At 35.7% G+C, this 16,544-nt stretch overlaps 1 protein-coding gene across 1 annotated transcript; it reads right to left on the reverse strand.

Annotated features, from left to right (window-relative positions):
• Nucleotides 1-13,236: 13,236 nt before the first annotated feature.
• Nucleotides 13,237-16,336, reverse strand: LOC116160164 (dynein regulatory complex protein 11-like). Its single transcript, XM_031473299.1, has 8 exons — nucleotides 16,065-16,336; nucleotides 15,797-16,015; nucleotides 15,623-15,747; nucleotides 15,254-15,570; nucleotides 14,586-15,210; nucleotides 14,082-14,541; nucleotides 13,779-14,036; nucleotides 13,237-13,727 (listed from the first exon to the last, which is right to left on the reverse strand). The coding sequence occupies exons 1-8, from the start codon at nucleotides 16,266-16,268 to the stop codon at nucleotides 13,344-13,346; spliced, it is 2,592 nt and encodes an 863-aa protein (XP_031329159.1). The 5' UTR covers nucleotides 16,269-16,336; the 3' UTR covers nucleotides 13,237-13,343.
• Between the last annotated feature and the right edge of the window lie 208 nt (nucleotides 16,337-16,544).

The following is a 16,544-nucleotide window of genomic DNA, read 5'->3' on the forward strand; positions in this document are numbered from 1 at the left end:
AAAATATTTTCTGACGGAAATTGACCCATCTAAATGAGATGCTATTACTTTTATTTGTTTTTTTTTAATCTATGCAAAATTAGGACTAAATTTCTAAATCGCTAACTGGAACAGTTTTTGAATTGTTTGAGTTATTTCAATCTTAACCCCCTGCAGCTATAATACATTGCCTTTTGTAAAGCGAACAAAACAGACCCATCATTTCCAGTGTTGCTTATAAATACGTCATATAGCTAACCTTAATATCACTGATTAAATCAATGCTAATATGTAACAACTGATCAAAACATTTATGCTACAGGGTGCTGAAGAATTCACGAACAAAATTTTGCAGTTTTGAAAATGTCAAAGCTTGCTGTTTTTAATGGAAACACTCTTTTGTTACCATGGATTTTACATTAAAAAACAAGGATAGTTTTTAATGACACCCCTATACAATGAACAGTTTTTTTTGTAGAAAGTGAAGCAAAACTATCAGTCAACTAATGATTAGAAACAGTTGCAGATTTGTACCAGGTTGTTAATTTTACTAGGGACCAAATTAAATAAATTGTGCTATTTTTTATCTTTAAGTCCATAACCGACTATATACAGTGTGTCCCTGGATTGACTTCACTATACGTGCGTAATTGGTCAAATATTTTTGAATATCGTTTTGATGTTTTGGGGCCCCGGTCTGCTTAGTCTGAAAAGAATTTCAAGCACATTTTTAATTTTTAAAATCCAAGACGAATTATTATTACCTGTCATCAAGGTTAATGTGATATCTTATTACAGAGTACATAGTTAAAGTGCAAGACTACAAATCAAATAATGATTTAATCAAAGTGATCCGAGATTTGTGAAATTTTGCATCTGGGCATAATTTCATACTCTATACTTACCTCAAAATAATAGTACATTATATATCAAGGTAGAGAAGTACAGTATTATTGCCTGAGCACCAAGATTACATCTCGAGGCGCTTGCGCCGAGGGGTGTAAGATGCGAAGGCAATAATAGACTTCTCTACCGTGGTATATATATACAATTTTTTTACTACTAGCACTTGAAATCCTCTAAATTAACCTATTATATTGATAAGAAAGTGAACGGTTGGACAGACTTTTTTGTTTATTAATTTAACATGTCAATCAAGTACGTGGAAGTACAAGTCAAACAGGCCGTATTTTGTTCCGTCATTGAGATATTTTCAAAGAGTAATTTCGTTCGATTTTTTTCAAAATGTGATAATTTTAGGTATGTAATTTCTCTGGAAATGGCGGACGGTGGCAATTATTCATTTTAGAGAACTTGTCTAAACGTTTATTGAGCGAAATTTCGGGTTGTGTTTTCTAAAAGTGACAGCGTGACAGTTCTCATTATTTACTAGTTAATAATGTCCACATTATTAACCACTTTGAACAAATGCCGAGAAAGCCTACTTTACAAGTGGAAAAAAGGTTAATAATCATGTCATCAGACGCTACTAGTGAAAAAAATTATTTTTTTTCAATTGTCATGGCAATTTTGGATTTTAAAAAGTAAAAATATGCCTGAAATTCTTTTCTAACCTAACAGCCCGGGATCCCAAAACATCAAATCGAGTAATTTTTTATCAATTACACATACCTATCGTGAAGCCAATTCAGGGGACACACTGTATCATGGAACATATGATGATAATTTCATTATTATGGATTATATAAAGGTTTTGTACATTTTTGCGCTGAAATTACTGTCGTAGAAACAGTTTTTATTCCAGTATAATGTGAAATACCTACCTAATATATAGTGTTAACTTTCAAATAGTTCATTATTATTAAATGAGGTATCTTTCGCTTTTAATAGTAATAATGATAAAATGAAATGCTGTTGTATAAAAACTGTAGTGTACAAAAAATTACCTCACACCATTGATCAATACTATTAAAGGTACCGTACTTTAGAGATCTTTGAGATCGAGATCGCAAATAGATCACTCTGTATACTATTGATGTAAATGACATTTTTATAAATACGTACTATCATCTTTGTCATTACTCATTACATGTATATTTTTATTCTCAATCCACTACCTATATGCTTAACAATGTCGTAATAATTGAAGGATGAAAAGAGTTTTTTCGCTTTGATTGTCCAGGGTCTTCTACCGTCGCTACTTATCGAACACAAAAATACCTCTTTCATATATTACGTTCTGTTAGGTACATTGCTATAGTGTTTTGAATCGTTTCACTGATGTAGTTTTAAAATAAAAGTTAGTTAGTTTTGATAATCTGCTAAATCAACCTTGCGCAGAAATGCAGCCTGTGAAATCACACATACAAAAGTGCGAGGATGGATAAACTTTTGCAAGAACGTTTTAAATTAAAGAAAATGACTACACATACTCGTAGGTACATATTTTGTCGTTGTAATTAAAATGAGATTGGTGTTTCCCCACGAGGACGAGCCTGCTAGTCGTTTTTTAAAGTACGATTGGTTTTTTTGTACATATTTACAACTAAGGCTAATAGATACACTTGTATTTTTTCATTCGATTGTGTGTTATTAAATTTATTTGAAATTTTAGCTTCCAAAAATGACACAAAAAAAGCAAATTAAACGCCATTTACTTATATCTTAGCGAAAATGAAAGTTTCTATACATACAGAAAACGAACATAGTACAAAGAAAATATAATTTATTGACCCTTGCCTAAGGATAACGCATTCCCGAGGAAAATGTTAGCGCTGACAGCCAATTACACTTAAGATGCAAATCGGAACATCGGTCTAATAGGTACCTACCTACCTGCAATGCAATATAGGTACTGTCGGTAAAGGTTGCGACGATTAATGGTATAGGCATAGGTAACAAATTTAAAGGTTAATAAAATGTTCGTGTCACTTTATGGATGGCTCCGAGGTTAATGAAGAAAATAAAAGAGTAGGCAGGTAATCGACATGTTAATAATTAAAAAAGTGCTGCAAGCCACCTATGCATTTCGAGACGCGCGGTTAATCGTTTGTTTAAACTGAGTTACCCTCGTTGAAAAATAATGATTAATGTGTACACTGACGCTGGATATAAAAAAAAGGATTTTTTGTTCACTTACTTCGTACTGTTGGTAATTAGCCAAGGTCGCATTGGAATTCAAATAGAATCGAGACATCATTCCATGGTGCTTCAATAAATCTGCACAATAAAACAACGTGTAAGAAAATCACTAAACAGTAACGGCACAATATTTGTTTAACATGATCACTTAGATTTAAATGAAAAACTGGAAAACCGACGTACGCGCAGTGCACAGACCGTAGAGATTATGTAAATTTTTACAAATTAAAATAGATTTTATCACAGTCGGACGTACGAATGCCCAAAGCGCGCTTTCGTTCCTCGCATGAGGATTATTAAAATACTTTTATATAATATAATTTCGTGTGTTTATGTGGGTTTTAGGCAGGTTTGCAGGCACTGTGTGATTGAAAAGGTGTAAGAGTCCTTTGGCTAATGTTGCTGCGAGCCGGGGGTAACACTAGCGGCCATTGGTCAGAGAAAAGCGAACAAAGTCGCGCTATTGGTGCACCGAGTTACGTGCCAGAGGCTAACCACGATCACAAACCTGCAATTTCATCCTTTGATTTACTTCTTCGTACAACTGTGGGTGTACGCTATGATATAAAAGTAGTAATAAGTTATAGAGAACAAATAGTTACCTCCAGGGCCGAACTAGGGGGAGGACGAACATTCATCATCCTGTTATGTTAGCAATTGCGGACTTATCTTCGTGTCTATTGTGCTCTTTTTACATACCTAAGTAGGAAGGGTTCCCGCATGTCATTTTTGCCGTGAAACTGTACCTAATTCAATAAATATTATGTTAAGGCACCTGCTCTGAAAACTTTTACGCCAGCTGAGCTGAGCTGAGCTTTATAGAGGTACGTATATCTACTTATATGACATATACCTATAGGTAATACCGCATTGAATAGTGTTGTTATTCAATGCCAATTGTAATAGATACTAATATTAGCCGAGAATGTTGTTGAATTTTGAATGAATGTTGGTTTGAGCTTTTATAAAGGGAAATAAAGTTAAGGTGTTTTAGTATAATAAAAAGTATGAATTCGCGCTTTTCGCAATGGACTTTAAACGATAGGTAAACAAAGCTCTAAATTACTCAGAATTTGCTGTTTGCTTAAAATTACTGTTATCATTCTTTGAAGTTGAATATTATCAATTTTATGTCATTTCGTTGTATGACAGTTAATTCAATGTAGCACAAGCACTTCTCAGGATGGGTAAGATTAAAGTGGTTTATCATAGGGTGAATTGCTTTAGTTACTTAGATCCAACTGTAAACCGGAAGAAGATTTTGTGTTTTGGATATCTGGAAATATGTAAACATTTTTTAGTGCCGACGAGGACATTTGCTAGTTATTTGGTTCTACCCTCGGTTGTACCGTTAATAATTTGTTAGAAATTACAACGGCGTTAAGTTCATTTTAAGGATTGCCTTGACATCAGACACAATTAAATTTAACATTTTCTAAAATCATCGAAATCCGTGTCGAGGACATTTTGCATTTCAAAAGCCGGGGAAAAAATAGTTCTAAGAAAAACCAAATTTGCTGGGCAAAAACACTCAACACAACACAAACGCTTACTTTTTCATTTCAATGGTAACACTTCTATATGAAAAACATTTAGCACATTCAACAACTATATGTAGAAACCCAATTATCTCAGCGTTAATTTAAAATTTAAATATTACCTACCTACATTGATGGTCGCTGATAAGTTTGGAAACGGTCGATTATCGGGGAAAATATACAAGATATCGAAAATGTTTTGGGGTTCTTCAATGTCTACTATATAGGCAGTAATAATTTTAATTTAACACGGTTGATCATAAATGCGTGGCACACCAAAAATCATTTTTTTTAATGGAACACCGTACATGATTCGATATATACATTCTTCGCTCCATTTTAAGCAAACTGTGTAAGAAGCGTAATATTCATAAAACAGGAATTATTAGATTAAAATGCACAAAACGAAATTCTATAGGTAGTTCATCAAGGTACCTTAGAAACGTCAAACATCATTTAGTGTCAACAGTTTTCGTGCAAAATGCAATAGGTATTTTAATCATGGTAGGATATGGGAATATACACCGTGTCCAACATAAGAATGTTTATCGTATGGGATCTTCGAATGAATGGATAAATTAGAGAAAAAATGCGGAATTATAGAGGTATCTTATGTTGTAAAGAAAACCAAAAAATTCCGAATACTTTCCAAGATCTGTCAGAAACATTGAATTTTACCGATTTTGTTTTTATTTTTTTTGGTGTTATTTGAACAGATACCTACAAAGAAATAAAAAATACTTTCTCATTGCCACTTTTTGAGCTCTACACGACACCTTTGAAAGAGTTGAAACAATTTTTTTTAATTTTTTATTTTAGGCTTTTCAAGGCTTGTAGGAGCCTTATATCAGCTATCCTTTATTAAAGATAAACTAAATAAACATAGAATAATATTTACATAGTATTTCCTTAGTAGATATATAACTAAATTGGTCGACCGATCGTATCTAAGAATTTAACAATGTGTTCACAAGCAGTAGAGTTAGGATAAAACAATAGGTAGTCTACGTGTAGCGGTAATAATGTCTTGTCTCTGCAAATATTCTTAATTAAATTTAATCTTTGATCGTTGTAAAGATCACATTGTCATAAAACATGATTTAGATCCTCATTATATAATCACCGCACGCAGCACATTTTGGATCATCTACGATATTGACCCTGAACAATGAGGCAGCGAGATTGTAGTGATCCGCTCTGCATCTAATCATTGATGGGTACTGTAATATTACGATTTACTCTAGATTTGTGGAACCAAGTTTTAGGCGAGTCATTGTAAAAAAGTTTGAAATATTTGGAACCTTTATAGATGGATTGTTCTAAGCAGTAATCATTAGTATTAATATATGAAGTTTTTTTTAATTTTCTGCGAAAAATCAGTGAAAGGAATTATAAAGTTAGGGGTAGGGGTTTTACTTGTGTAAGATTTTGCTAATTCATCGACAGCCTCATTTCCCAATATGCCAATATGAGATGGACACCATACGAAGACTATATTCTTGCTTGGATCTTTTGCCATAATTTTGTTATATTCGTATTTTATTTTGAGAATATAAAAATTTAAATTTATACTAACTTTGGCTGATCCTAGACATTGGAGCGCACTTAGAGAGTCAGATACTATCGCGAAATTGGCAACTTGACTATTTCTAACTGATTCTAAAGCTTTTCCAATGGCAAAACATTCTGCAGTAAAAATTGACGTATCTTTTGGTAGGGCTTGACCAGATTTCTTATTTGTATTGACATAAAAGCAAGCAGAACCTACTGAACTGCTTTGGTCATTTGTTTTACTGCCATCTGTGAACACTACGTGGGAGTTGTTTTCCCTGAGAAACGCATTTAAGATTGTATTTGGATCTTTAGCTATTTTCATGTGCTTGCCTAGGTCGTAATTAACATTTAGGCTTGTTTTAAGGACATTGTAATCAAAACAATAAATGTTATAGTTCTTGTGCGCTTTTATATTAAGATCAGTAACATCCAGTATGCACTGTTTTAAGAGATTAGGTTTCTCATTTAATTTAATTGTGTTTCTATTGCCATTTTTATTGTGAATAATGGACTGGATAGTTTGAAAGGAAGGTAAGATAGAATTGGACAGAATTTTGGTGAAATAGCATTTACCCAAACTTTTTGAGCGTTCTTGAATTGACTGCAGTTTGGATTCCGCAAGTACGACAATATTTGGGGTTGTTCTCCTGAGGCCTAAGGCAGTCCTTAGGCAAGCAATTTGGACTTTTTCCAATTTTTCAACATGAATAGTGGCTGTCGGGAAATAAACAAAACTACAGTAGTCAATAATAGAGCGAACAAAACTTTTATATAAGATTAATAGAGTGCTTGGATGAGAACCCCATTTGACGCCACATAGAAATTTTAGAATGTTGGATCTAGTAGCACATTTTGCTACAACTGAGTTTAGGTGTGGTATAAAACTGAGTTTATAATCAATAACAAAGCCAAGAAATCTGATTGACTCACACGAGACAATGTCCTTGCCACACAGATTTAGGACTGTATCACCAGGTTTAATTCTTTTGCAATTTATGTGAAGAAAGGCAGTTTTGTCAGGTTCAAATCCCAAACCGATTTTACCTAGATTTGCATTTGTGATATTAACTGCTTTTTGAACAAGGGATTTAGACTTTTCAACATTTCCATAACTACAGTACCTACATTACAATGTCATCGACGAATTGAGATATAGTTACAGTTTTAGGAACGCCCTCAGTAATATCCCTTACATAGATTAAATACAGCAATGGGCTCAAAACACCACCTTGTGGAACTCCTTTGTGACCGAGTCTAAACTCCTTTTTAAGAGAATCAGAGAAAATCATTCTATTACTGGTGATATATTTAATAAACGTGACTAGTAGTTTAGAGCACCCTATTTCAGCTAATTTGTCCAAAAGTAAGTCACTGAGCACGTTATCATATGCAGCTTGCACATCAAGGAAAGTTGCAATTAAATCTTTCTTATTTTTTATTGCTTGTTGTGCTTTAAGTGTAAACTCAACTATATTGTCAGTACAGGACCTTCCTTTTCTAGAACCTGATTGACTGCTAGGAAGGATTTCGTAATGTTCACAATCCTATTTTTTACTAAAGATTCAAAAAGTTTGCACAGACTTGGAGTTAAGGAGATGGGTCTAACACATCTATTATTAGGTTTATCAATAAATAAGACAAAAGACTTTTTCCATGATTCGGGATAACAACTTGTTGAATAGATTTCATTGAAAGTATCAAGGAGCAGCAGCTTGTATTTGATTGGGAGTTTTTTTATTGTTTCATAATCAATGCCATCAATTCCCGCTGCTGAATTATTTTTGTTTTAATCTAAAACTGTATTGAGCTCAGCAAAATCAAAAGATTGATCAAAAAACAGATTATTGATGTCTGAACAAATGGGGAGATAATCAGGCTCCGTCTCACACCATGGAGGGCATATCCTATTAATAGTATTTTCTATATTTGGGTTTGATTTTGACGATTACTATTGACGTTGGTAGGTTGAACTTTAGTCCATTTGTCTTTAAAAATTTTGCTTTTGTTCCAGACAAACTTAGAGCTAATGTTGAAATTTATAGTTCCTGCAAACTTTTTGAAACACTCTTTTTTCTTTGTTCTGTAAGTTCTTACCGCTATACAATTAATTCTATTGTAATTTATACGATCTACCATCATTTTGCTGAAATTCCATTTTTTATAAGCAGCCTTTCGCAGTCTTTTGACTTTGTTACACTCCTCGTCCCACCATGGAACAGGATTGTTATATTCGGAAGGGATAACTATTCTTTTTTTAGGCGTGCTGTCAATCAAACAATTTTTAACAGTATCAATAAAGGACTCATACTTGGCATTGGGTTCAGAGTTAACAAATTCGCCTGATAAGAATGTCGAGAACTTCTTTACTAGATCGGTAGTGAATTTACCCCAATCAGTACGGAGTGTTTTAACTTTAAAAGACTTTTTATGGTATAAGTTTTTATCTAAGTTAATAGTGAAAAATATCGGAAGATGATCAGAGCCAAGGGGATCGTCAAAGACTTCTAGATTATTGACTTTGTCAGCTATATCATAAGTAGAGAAAATGAGATCAATATTGGAATGATTGTTAGATGGATTAATACGAGTGGCTGTATCACGGTTATTTAAAAAAAGTTCGTGATCATCTACGCAATTTGCGAGCTTTGCACCATTACTATTAGTATTGCGACAGTTCCAGCTTATATTGTGTGAGTTAAAGTCGCCTACAACCAGATTCGGGACAGTTCCATCAAGATGAGAAAATATTGAATTCCACTGGACCTGTGATAAATAACCCCTGGCTATATAACAAACAGTAATATCAATCACAGGTGCAATGTCGGTTAAACGAATCTTACATAATTCGACTTTATCATCCGGAGAATCTAAAGTAATGACTTTGAATGCAATGTTCTTACGTATCATGATTAAGATGCCTCCTCCTTTTGAGTCATCGCGGTTTTTTTGATACTGCATTGAAACAATACAACGTGCCGTTTCGGAGAAATCATCATCAACTTTATTTTTCTATATTGCCCATAAAAGAAGTACATACAGTATTGAGCAGCATTTTTTCTATTACTAACACAATGATGTACGGCGCACAAAAAGAAACAAAGATTGGTAACTGTTGGTTTGAACAGGATGGTGCATCCGCGCACAACGCCCCAATCGTGAAAGAATACCTATCGGATAAATGTCCTGGTGAATGGCAAATACAGATTACCTTATGCTTCTAACCAATATTGCTAAAAATAGAGAGAAGAATTAAAAATCGAATAATATACAAGCTGTTCCATTTAAAAATGCAATTTTGTTGTGTGGCAATGGCAATACTTCCCATTGGCCATTACTCTTTAGAAACCACATTGGAAGCGATTTTTTCTGTAAGATTTATTAATAAATTTAAGTTGCTTCAAATTACAATAAGGAATACACGATCGGGGGGATATGGGGGTACCTACCCTCCAGTTAATAACCCCTAGTCAAAAGAAGTGGTAGGTTTTGGACATTATTATTTATAAACAATATTTGAAGCGAGTTTGGATCTAATATTTATGAACAATTTGAAGTGGTTTAAATTATAAGAACTGGAGGGGGAGTAACTCCCAGTCAATACCCCCCAGTCAAAAAAAGGAGTAGGTTTGGAACATTATTCTTTATAAGCAACATTTGAAGCGATTTTCGCTATAATATTATAAAAATTTTCTTTTAAATATTGAATATGAGAACCTTCAAATGTGGTATTTCAAATTAAGAGCCATATCCCTAAAACCCTACGGGGCTGTTACAGTGCCTCCTCCAGGCAAAGAAATATTGGGACATTACCTATTTCTTGCAAACTACTTTTAAGCAACTGTTATCTTAGTCTCACTGTTACATTACTACTGTTTTGAATTAGGGGACCTGTATCTCCCCTCCCCTGCCCCGTTCACCTACATATTTGAAGTGTCATGCTTACTTTCACTAGTAATAAAAAAATGTCGGTTTAAAAAATAGAAATTTATAAAAATTTAGGAAACATTTTTGGAATAAAGCTTTCAATGCTAAATAAGAAACAGAAAATGCGTATATTTGGATTGGAAATCGTGCGAGGCGAGAAGCGCTTGTAAAATGCGCGAAGGAGGGGGGTCGACCTATTTCCCTTAACGGAAGGTTGCACCGCGCCGATACAAAAGCTGTATGTCATCGTTTTATGGGATGGGGGGGGGGGGGGGGGCACAAGCAAGTACCGACTACCATGTCTGTCCGAACTGGGACTGATGGTGGATAAGACGTTCACGGTGCGCAAATCGATATCGAAGAAAGTTTACAATTGGTAAGACAGATTCCCAAGTATAATTTATTCTTATATTCTGTGGTTTTTAAAGCTCGATCACATGTATAATTAAAATTAAAATAATTCAAATTATTACTGGCTAAATAGACAGTGAAAGACCCTAAAGGTTTTGTGTAAAACTTTTTTTGATATCTTGTATATTTTCCGCGGTAATCAACCGTTTCCTTGACTTGTCATCGACGAATCATACTGAATACTAATGCGCAAAAATTCCACATTATCTATGACTTATGTAGCGAATTTTCTTTGGGCGAATTTCCTTAATTCAAGATATTCCGGGGGCATGTTTTAGTAATTGACCAGGATGAATGCATCGAATTCATGGGTGAATAGAATCGCATCAAGAGATGCCAACAGCTTCAAACACTAACACATACAATACATACGTATTTTAAAATCGAGAGATCTCGAGAGAGTACTCCAGCATATTATCAACTCTGAATCTCTTTGAGCTCCCGACAATTTTTTCTACTCTTTAGATACGCTACTACAGAAAACATAAAACTAGCCTCTAACCCTCTTGAGCTTTTTTGGCCATTTAATAAATAATAAATTCTTAGGTTATTTTTCATAGTTAATTAAAGAATAAAAATTTAATACTGCTTAAAATTTGTTTTATGGTTTGGTGAAATATTGATTAAAACATTTTCTTTATTTTTTATAATTTAATTAATTATTAAATTAATCCCTTGATCAAAATTTAAAAATATATAATTGGGTTTACTACTATTCTTAGTTCTTGGCACAAAACAGACAAAAAGTATTACATAGAGCGTAGCGTTAGACCCTACCCGATGGTCATTTTTATTTTCTCGGAATCAAAACCTGGACCCACTGAAGTTTTTTTGAAACGACAAGCACAAACAATTAGGGAACCACTATTTTGTCGCTTAGAAGAAGTGGAGTTGTAATTGAAGGCTGTTAATTTAACAGACTTCGTAAGGTGACAATACAATCTGCGCATGCGCGCATCTAATTTTTACTATATGCGATATGCTTGTCTTTACTAGAAGCATCTGTGGTTAAAATTTCAAAAAAATCTCTATTTTCTTGGCTCGGGCGCTAGAGTTGTAAGCTGGAGAGGGGTGCACTGTATTAAGAGCGAACGGCAATTTTACCGGACACTTCTTTGTGTGGTGATATATAAAAACTCGGAACAAAATAACATTTTTTAACAATTCCCAGACATGCCTAAGATAAGTAGATGAGTTTTCGTGTCAAACGCTGGATTGACCCGAATATTTTTGTGTTGTTTTTCGCCGCTTAAACCGATCGATAATAATTGGCGAAGGAGTACTGTCGAACCTTCGGGGTACCCCAAAAAAACATTTCGCGTGAATGTGAAAGGAATGCAAAGTGCTATTATAATACATAATTAATTGCGTAATAATGCACGTTGAAAGGCAGTAAATGGCATGCACAAACCAAATCACTGTTTTGCAAGAGAAATGAAATAAACGAATCTTACAGTAAAGCCACGAGATTTACTAATAACTATAATCATAAGTTATGTCGTTTCGTAGTCAGCCTGTAATCTCTTCTTTTATTTTGAATAGTTATTTAGAAAACATTTTTTTTTCATCTCAAAACAATTGATATATAAAATTCCATAATAAGTTTACCCACGAACCGCCCGAGGCGATACATAGTAAAACAGATTTAGAACTGCCTAAGATTTATGGATAAGAAAAATATTTAAATCAGGTACTGTACTGGTCAAAGTGGTCGCGATATGAAAGATGAATATAATATACGGGAATGTGCGGTCTGATCTCTGTGATCAAGTGTACATCGTAGGCGGCCTGCTTGATGTGCCCAGGGACACAACATGGCTTCTTGAGTAGCCAATATGGCCGACTACCCATTGTTATATATCCAAACTTACGATGGCATAATAAATACAATCGATTATTTATGATATATATACCTATCTAACTGTATTCCAAATCGTAGAAATTGACCTTCATCGGGTTATGGGTAGGTAAACCATGCAGATTTTTAGTGTAAAATGTTACAATTCTTGTTTTACATCAACAAAGCAAAAAATTCAGTTTACCCCATACAATTATATACATTATGCACTGATATAGATTCCGGTATTTCAATGTGACGAGGAGAGATTTGTTGTTTCTTCAACAAATTATGGATTTCATTTTTTCGTTCTTCACTTGGCCAGCATACCACGTGGACGTACCACGTAATGTTTTACAAGAACCCACAATTGAACTCGTTTTATATGCCTACAGGCAAAGCATATTTAGCTCGCAAGGAAAAAAGTAACATTTCCCATTTGACAGAAAAATTCTACCAGCATGTTCAAGGAAAATCTAGACCGGCATCCGATATTTGATAATTCGGAAAATATGCGTCTGCGAAGTGTACATTTTTAAGTAAAACATGCCCCCCTTCCAACCAAAATCGGTGTATTTTTGCGTTTTTTCCAAAAACTATTTCCTTACGAGTTATTCACTCTGTTTCGTTTTCGTTGTGCAACCTCGTATGTGATTCTGTAGAGTTTCTAGATCCATGGTGTTCTTCGGTTGTTTTAATTATATGAATTTGCTACTGTTTCATGAAAATCCTCCATTGGAATTCTGCAGAACTTGGACCTTGTCCATATATACGTGTCGTGAGGACCCCTAAAGTCATGTAGTTCTGCAAGTACTTCGGTGTGTAGTTATCGTGGGCATCATCATAATTGTTTACGATAAACGCTTAAAAAAAGAAGAAAGATGGGATAAAGTTTAATATAAAATTTAATATAAACGACAATTATTGTTAGTCTGATCTCTCACTTCCATCTGTCCGCTGGTCAAGTATCAATGAGGTCTTCACTTTGAAGGGCAGAATTATTTTCCCTTCTTCGCACCTTTTTCTGCAGCTTGTCTGCTCGCTTCTTGGAGACGCATGAGATAAGCTCTTCTCTTTGCCAATGGGGTACTATTAAACCATTTGAGATACTTCGTCCATAATTTATCAATTATTGGTGGCGGTTCGTCTAAAAGAACCTCCACGAATTCGTGGGCGTCCAACGGTTTATACTGCAACTGCGCTATACGAATTGGATTCAAAATTTTTTCGATCAGTGCTTTGATGGCAGGTAACGGATATGTTCGCGTAACTAGTGCAAGCTCCGACAGGTTCATATTGCGATCGACACCATGATATGCCATCAGCAGCTGCCGCCAATACAAATAAAGGCTGCCGTAGTCCGTCCGCGGAATTAAAATTATCTAAAAAAAGCGCAAATGAAAAAAATGTAAGTAAACGAAGAGGTTTCTTGCCCGTTCGTAGGCTTTCTTCAGTTGAGGCTTCGCGGTGAATGGTTGATTGGTAATCCCCAAGACCAACACTTTATCGTTGGGAGTTATGGGCTTTATGATTCCCTTCATTAGGACGCCTCCCAATTTCTTGGGATCTTCGGCGACTTCATCCGGGGGAATTTTTTTATAAAAAGGTTTTTCGGCACCATCAAAAAATATTATCGACGGCTGTAGAAGGCGTGACAGTTTATTAATGAGATGTACCAGCATGGTGATGTCCTACAAAAGGAGTGGCGGTTAAAAGATACCGTTTTTATTGTCTACCTTCTTTTCTCTATATTTTCCCACCAATACTTTGGATGAGAGGTCAAATAGTACACACTGTGTCTCGTTAAAGATTGCGTTTGCAAGTAAATGCTTCCCGCTTTGGCAGTGTCCCGCAATTAGAACAGATTTCGGTTTCTTCATAGACGCAACTCCCATCGGTAGGATGCAATTCAACATTACAGCGTTTCGTACGTCTCCCAGTGTTTGAGGGGGATCAAAACCCGCCTTGCGGGCCTCCCAACTTCCATAACTGTAATCGCCTAGAAAATCGCTTAATTTGGCGCTCGGATAAGTGTGAATTATTCCGTTGTCAACTAATTCTTGGAATAAATCTTCAATCGAACGATGACCCGTGGGGTCTTTAGGAACCTTCTTCTTCCTCTTCTTTTCCTTCTTCCGTTTTTGCCTCTTGCCACCATCCTTTTGAAGAGCAATGTTCAGTAATTCCAATTCAATTCTATGAGCATGGTGGTAGTTTTGCATGAGAAATGTGAAGCTTACCTCATAAGCTCGTCAACTTGTCGACGAATTTCGAGTTGTAATTCATAACATCCTTCGTCGCGAATTATGTCGAGGTACGGCTTTGGCGAGTCCTCTCTATTATCCCATAATTCCTCCTCCTCTTTAAAACCTAACTTAAACTCCTCAGCGGCGAAATCTGGAAATCTAATTTCGATCTCTCCTCTTTTCTCGCGCTTTTTTGCCGCGTCAGCTTCCTTCTTCAACCGCTCCTTCTCTTTTTTCTTCCGCTCTTTTTCGGCTTTTTTCGCCGCGTCTCTTTTCGCTTTTTCCGCCTTAAGGTCAACAACTCTGTTGCGCGTTTCCAGCCATTCGGTTGTGGTTATGGTTTCACCACGAACAATTAATATGGAACCTCCCATATCTTCCGTAGGGTAATAATCAAAGTTGAGGCAGTCGTCGTACCATTTATGAAACCACACGCGAATTTCATCAGTTATGTCTTCCATTAGACGAGGACCTATAACTCGAAGAATCCGCGCCCTTTCGTCGATGCTCGCTTGAACGTACTCGCGAAATCGTTGATACCTGATTTTCCTACGGGATTCTGCATTTTTTTCCATTAATATCTTTTCGCTAATCGGCTTCCAGCTAGGGTCCGTCATTCCTAATTGTCGACGTTTATAAATTTCACACGCGACATTACCTACCTATCAAAAGTCTTCGGCGTGTTTCAACGATACCAAGATCTCTTCTGACTATATATCCCCTCCACACTCTTTGAATGCATATGGCAGCATCTGTTCTGGTTTCAATCGGGGCATCTTCTTTGTATACCCTCATGGCGATTTGAAAACGAATTTTACGTTGGACGTCCAAGTCATTATAATATATTCGACCTTGTCTCGCCCTTTCGTGATTTTGCAATAACTTCGCCGCTTCGGTAACCCTTCGTTGCCGTTCCATTTCGGCGATTTGTTCTGGGGTTAATATTATAACAGGAGGCCGAAATTTTACTTCCGAAACACTGCCGGGGTAAAGATCATTGGCGACGTACTGGTTAACTTTTGGAAGCTTACACTTTCTTCTTAAGTTTTTTATGGTCACCTTCTTCTTCCTCTTCGTCTTCGTCAGGTGTTTGCGTGTTCGCGTCAATTACTTCGTCGGGAGGGGGCGCAGGAGGTACATATATCGTTTCTCCATTCTCTAGCAATAGTTAACATCACTGGTTAACGTGAGATCTACCGGTTTACCTTAATCGCGGTCCATAAGTCTTCCATATGCAATGACCTTTCACACATTAACCTAGGATCCATTATCTCAACGTCGTGGGGAATTAGCTTACACTCCAGGATGTTTCCATCTACGTATATGTATTCAGAAAAGTCTAACTGAACAAGTGTTTCCTTCAATTCGTTTAGTCGCTTTACTGAAGCATCCACCAGCTTACCAATGGTTAAGCGTCGTTGCGCCTATCATTGAGCGTAATTAGCGTTCATTACAATACGGAAAGATATTTACTGTGGTAAGCATATCAAAACAACCGCAAAGATTCTGAACTATTAAGCTGTACTGCGTGAAAAGACCGCCTATGAAAAATTTGGCTATGTTTCGATCCGTTATGGGGCTGCTGCAGGATTTTTCCAAAACGGCATCCCTTATCCGTAAATCCTTGAGCTGTTTTTTTGTGGTAATCCACCAGGTATTGTAAAATTCGTCCGACATTAGTTTGTGTTCACTAAAATTTTTGGTTTCAAAAAGAAAATTGGTAACTGTCAATTTCTAAAACTCATAAATTAATTTATAATCGTTGCTGTGGATACCGTTCTTAAATCTTTTAGTATCGCGACAGTATCGGTACAGAGTGATTCAGAAGGCGTATACAGGATGATTCGCAATCATAGATCGATTAGCCATAGTAATCGTTCATGCCGTCGGCGTCGACTTGAAGTTCTTTTTGCTGCCAAATTCTGATTTGAGCTAAAATAGTTCCAATGTTGC

The sequence above is a fragment of the Photinus pyralis genome, unplaced genomic scaffold, assembly GCF_008802855.1.
Source record: "Photinus pyralis isolate 1611_PpyrPB1 unplaced genomic scaffold, Ppyr1.3 Ppyr1.4_LG1, whole genome shotgun sequence".
In the NCBI taxonomy this organism is placed as follows: domain Eukaryota; kingdom Metazoa; phylum Arthropoda; class Insecta; order Coleoptera; family Lampyridae; genus Photinus; species Photinus pyralis.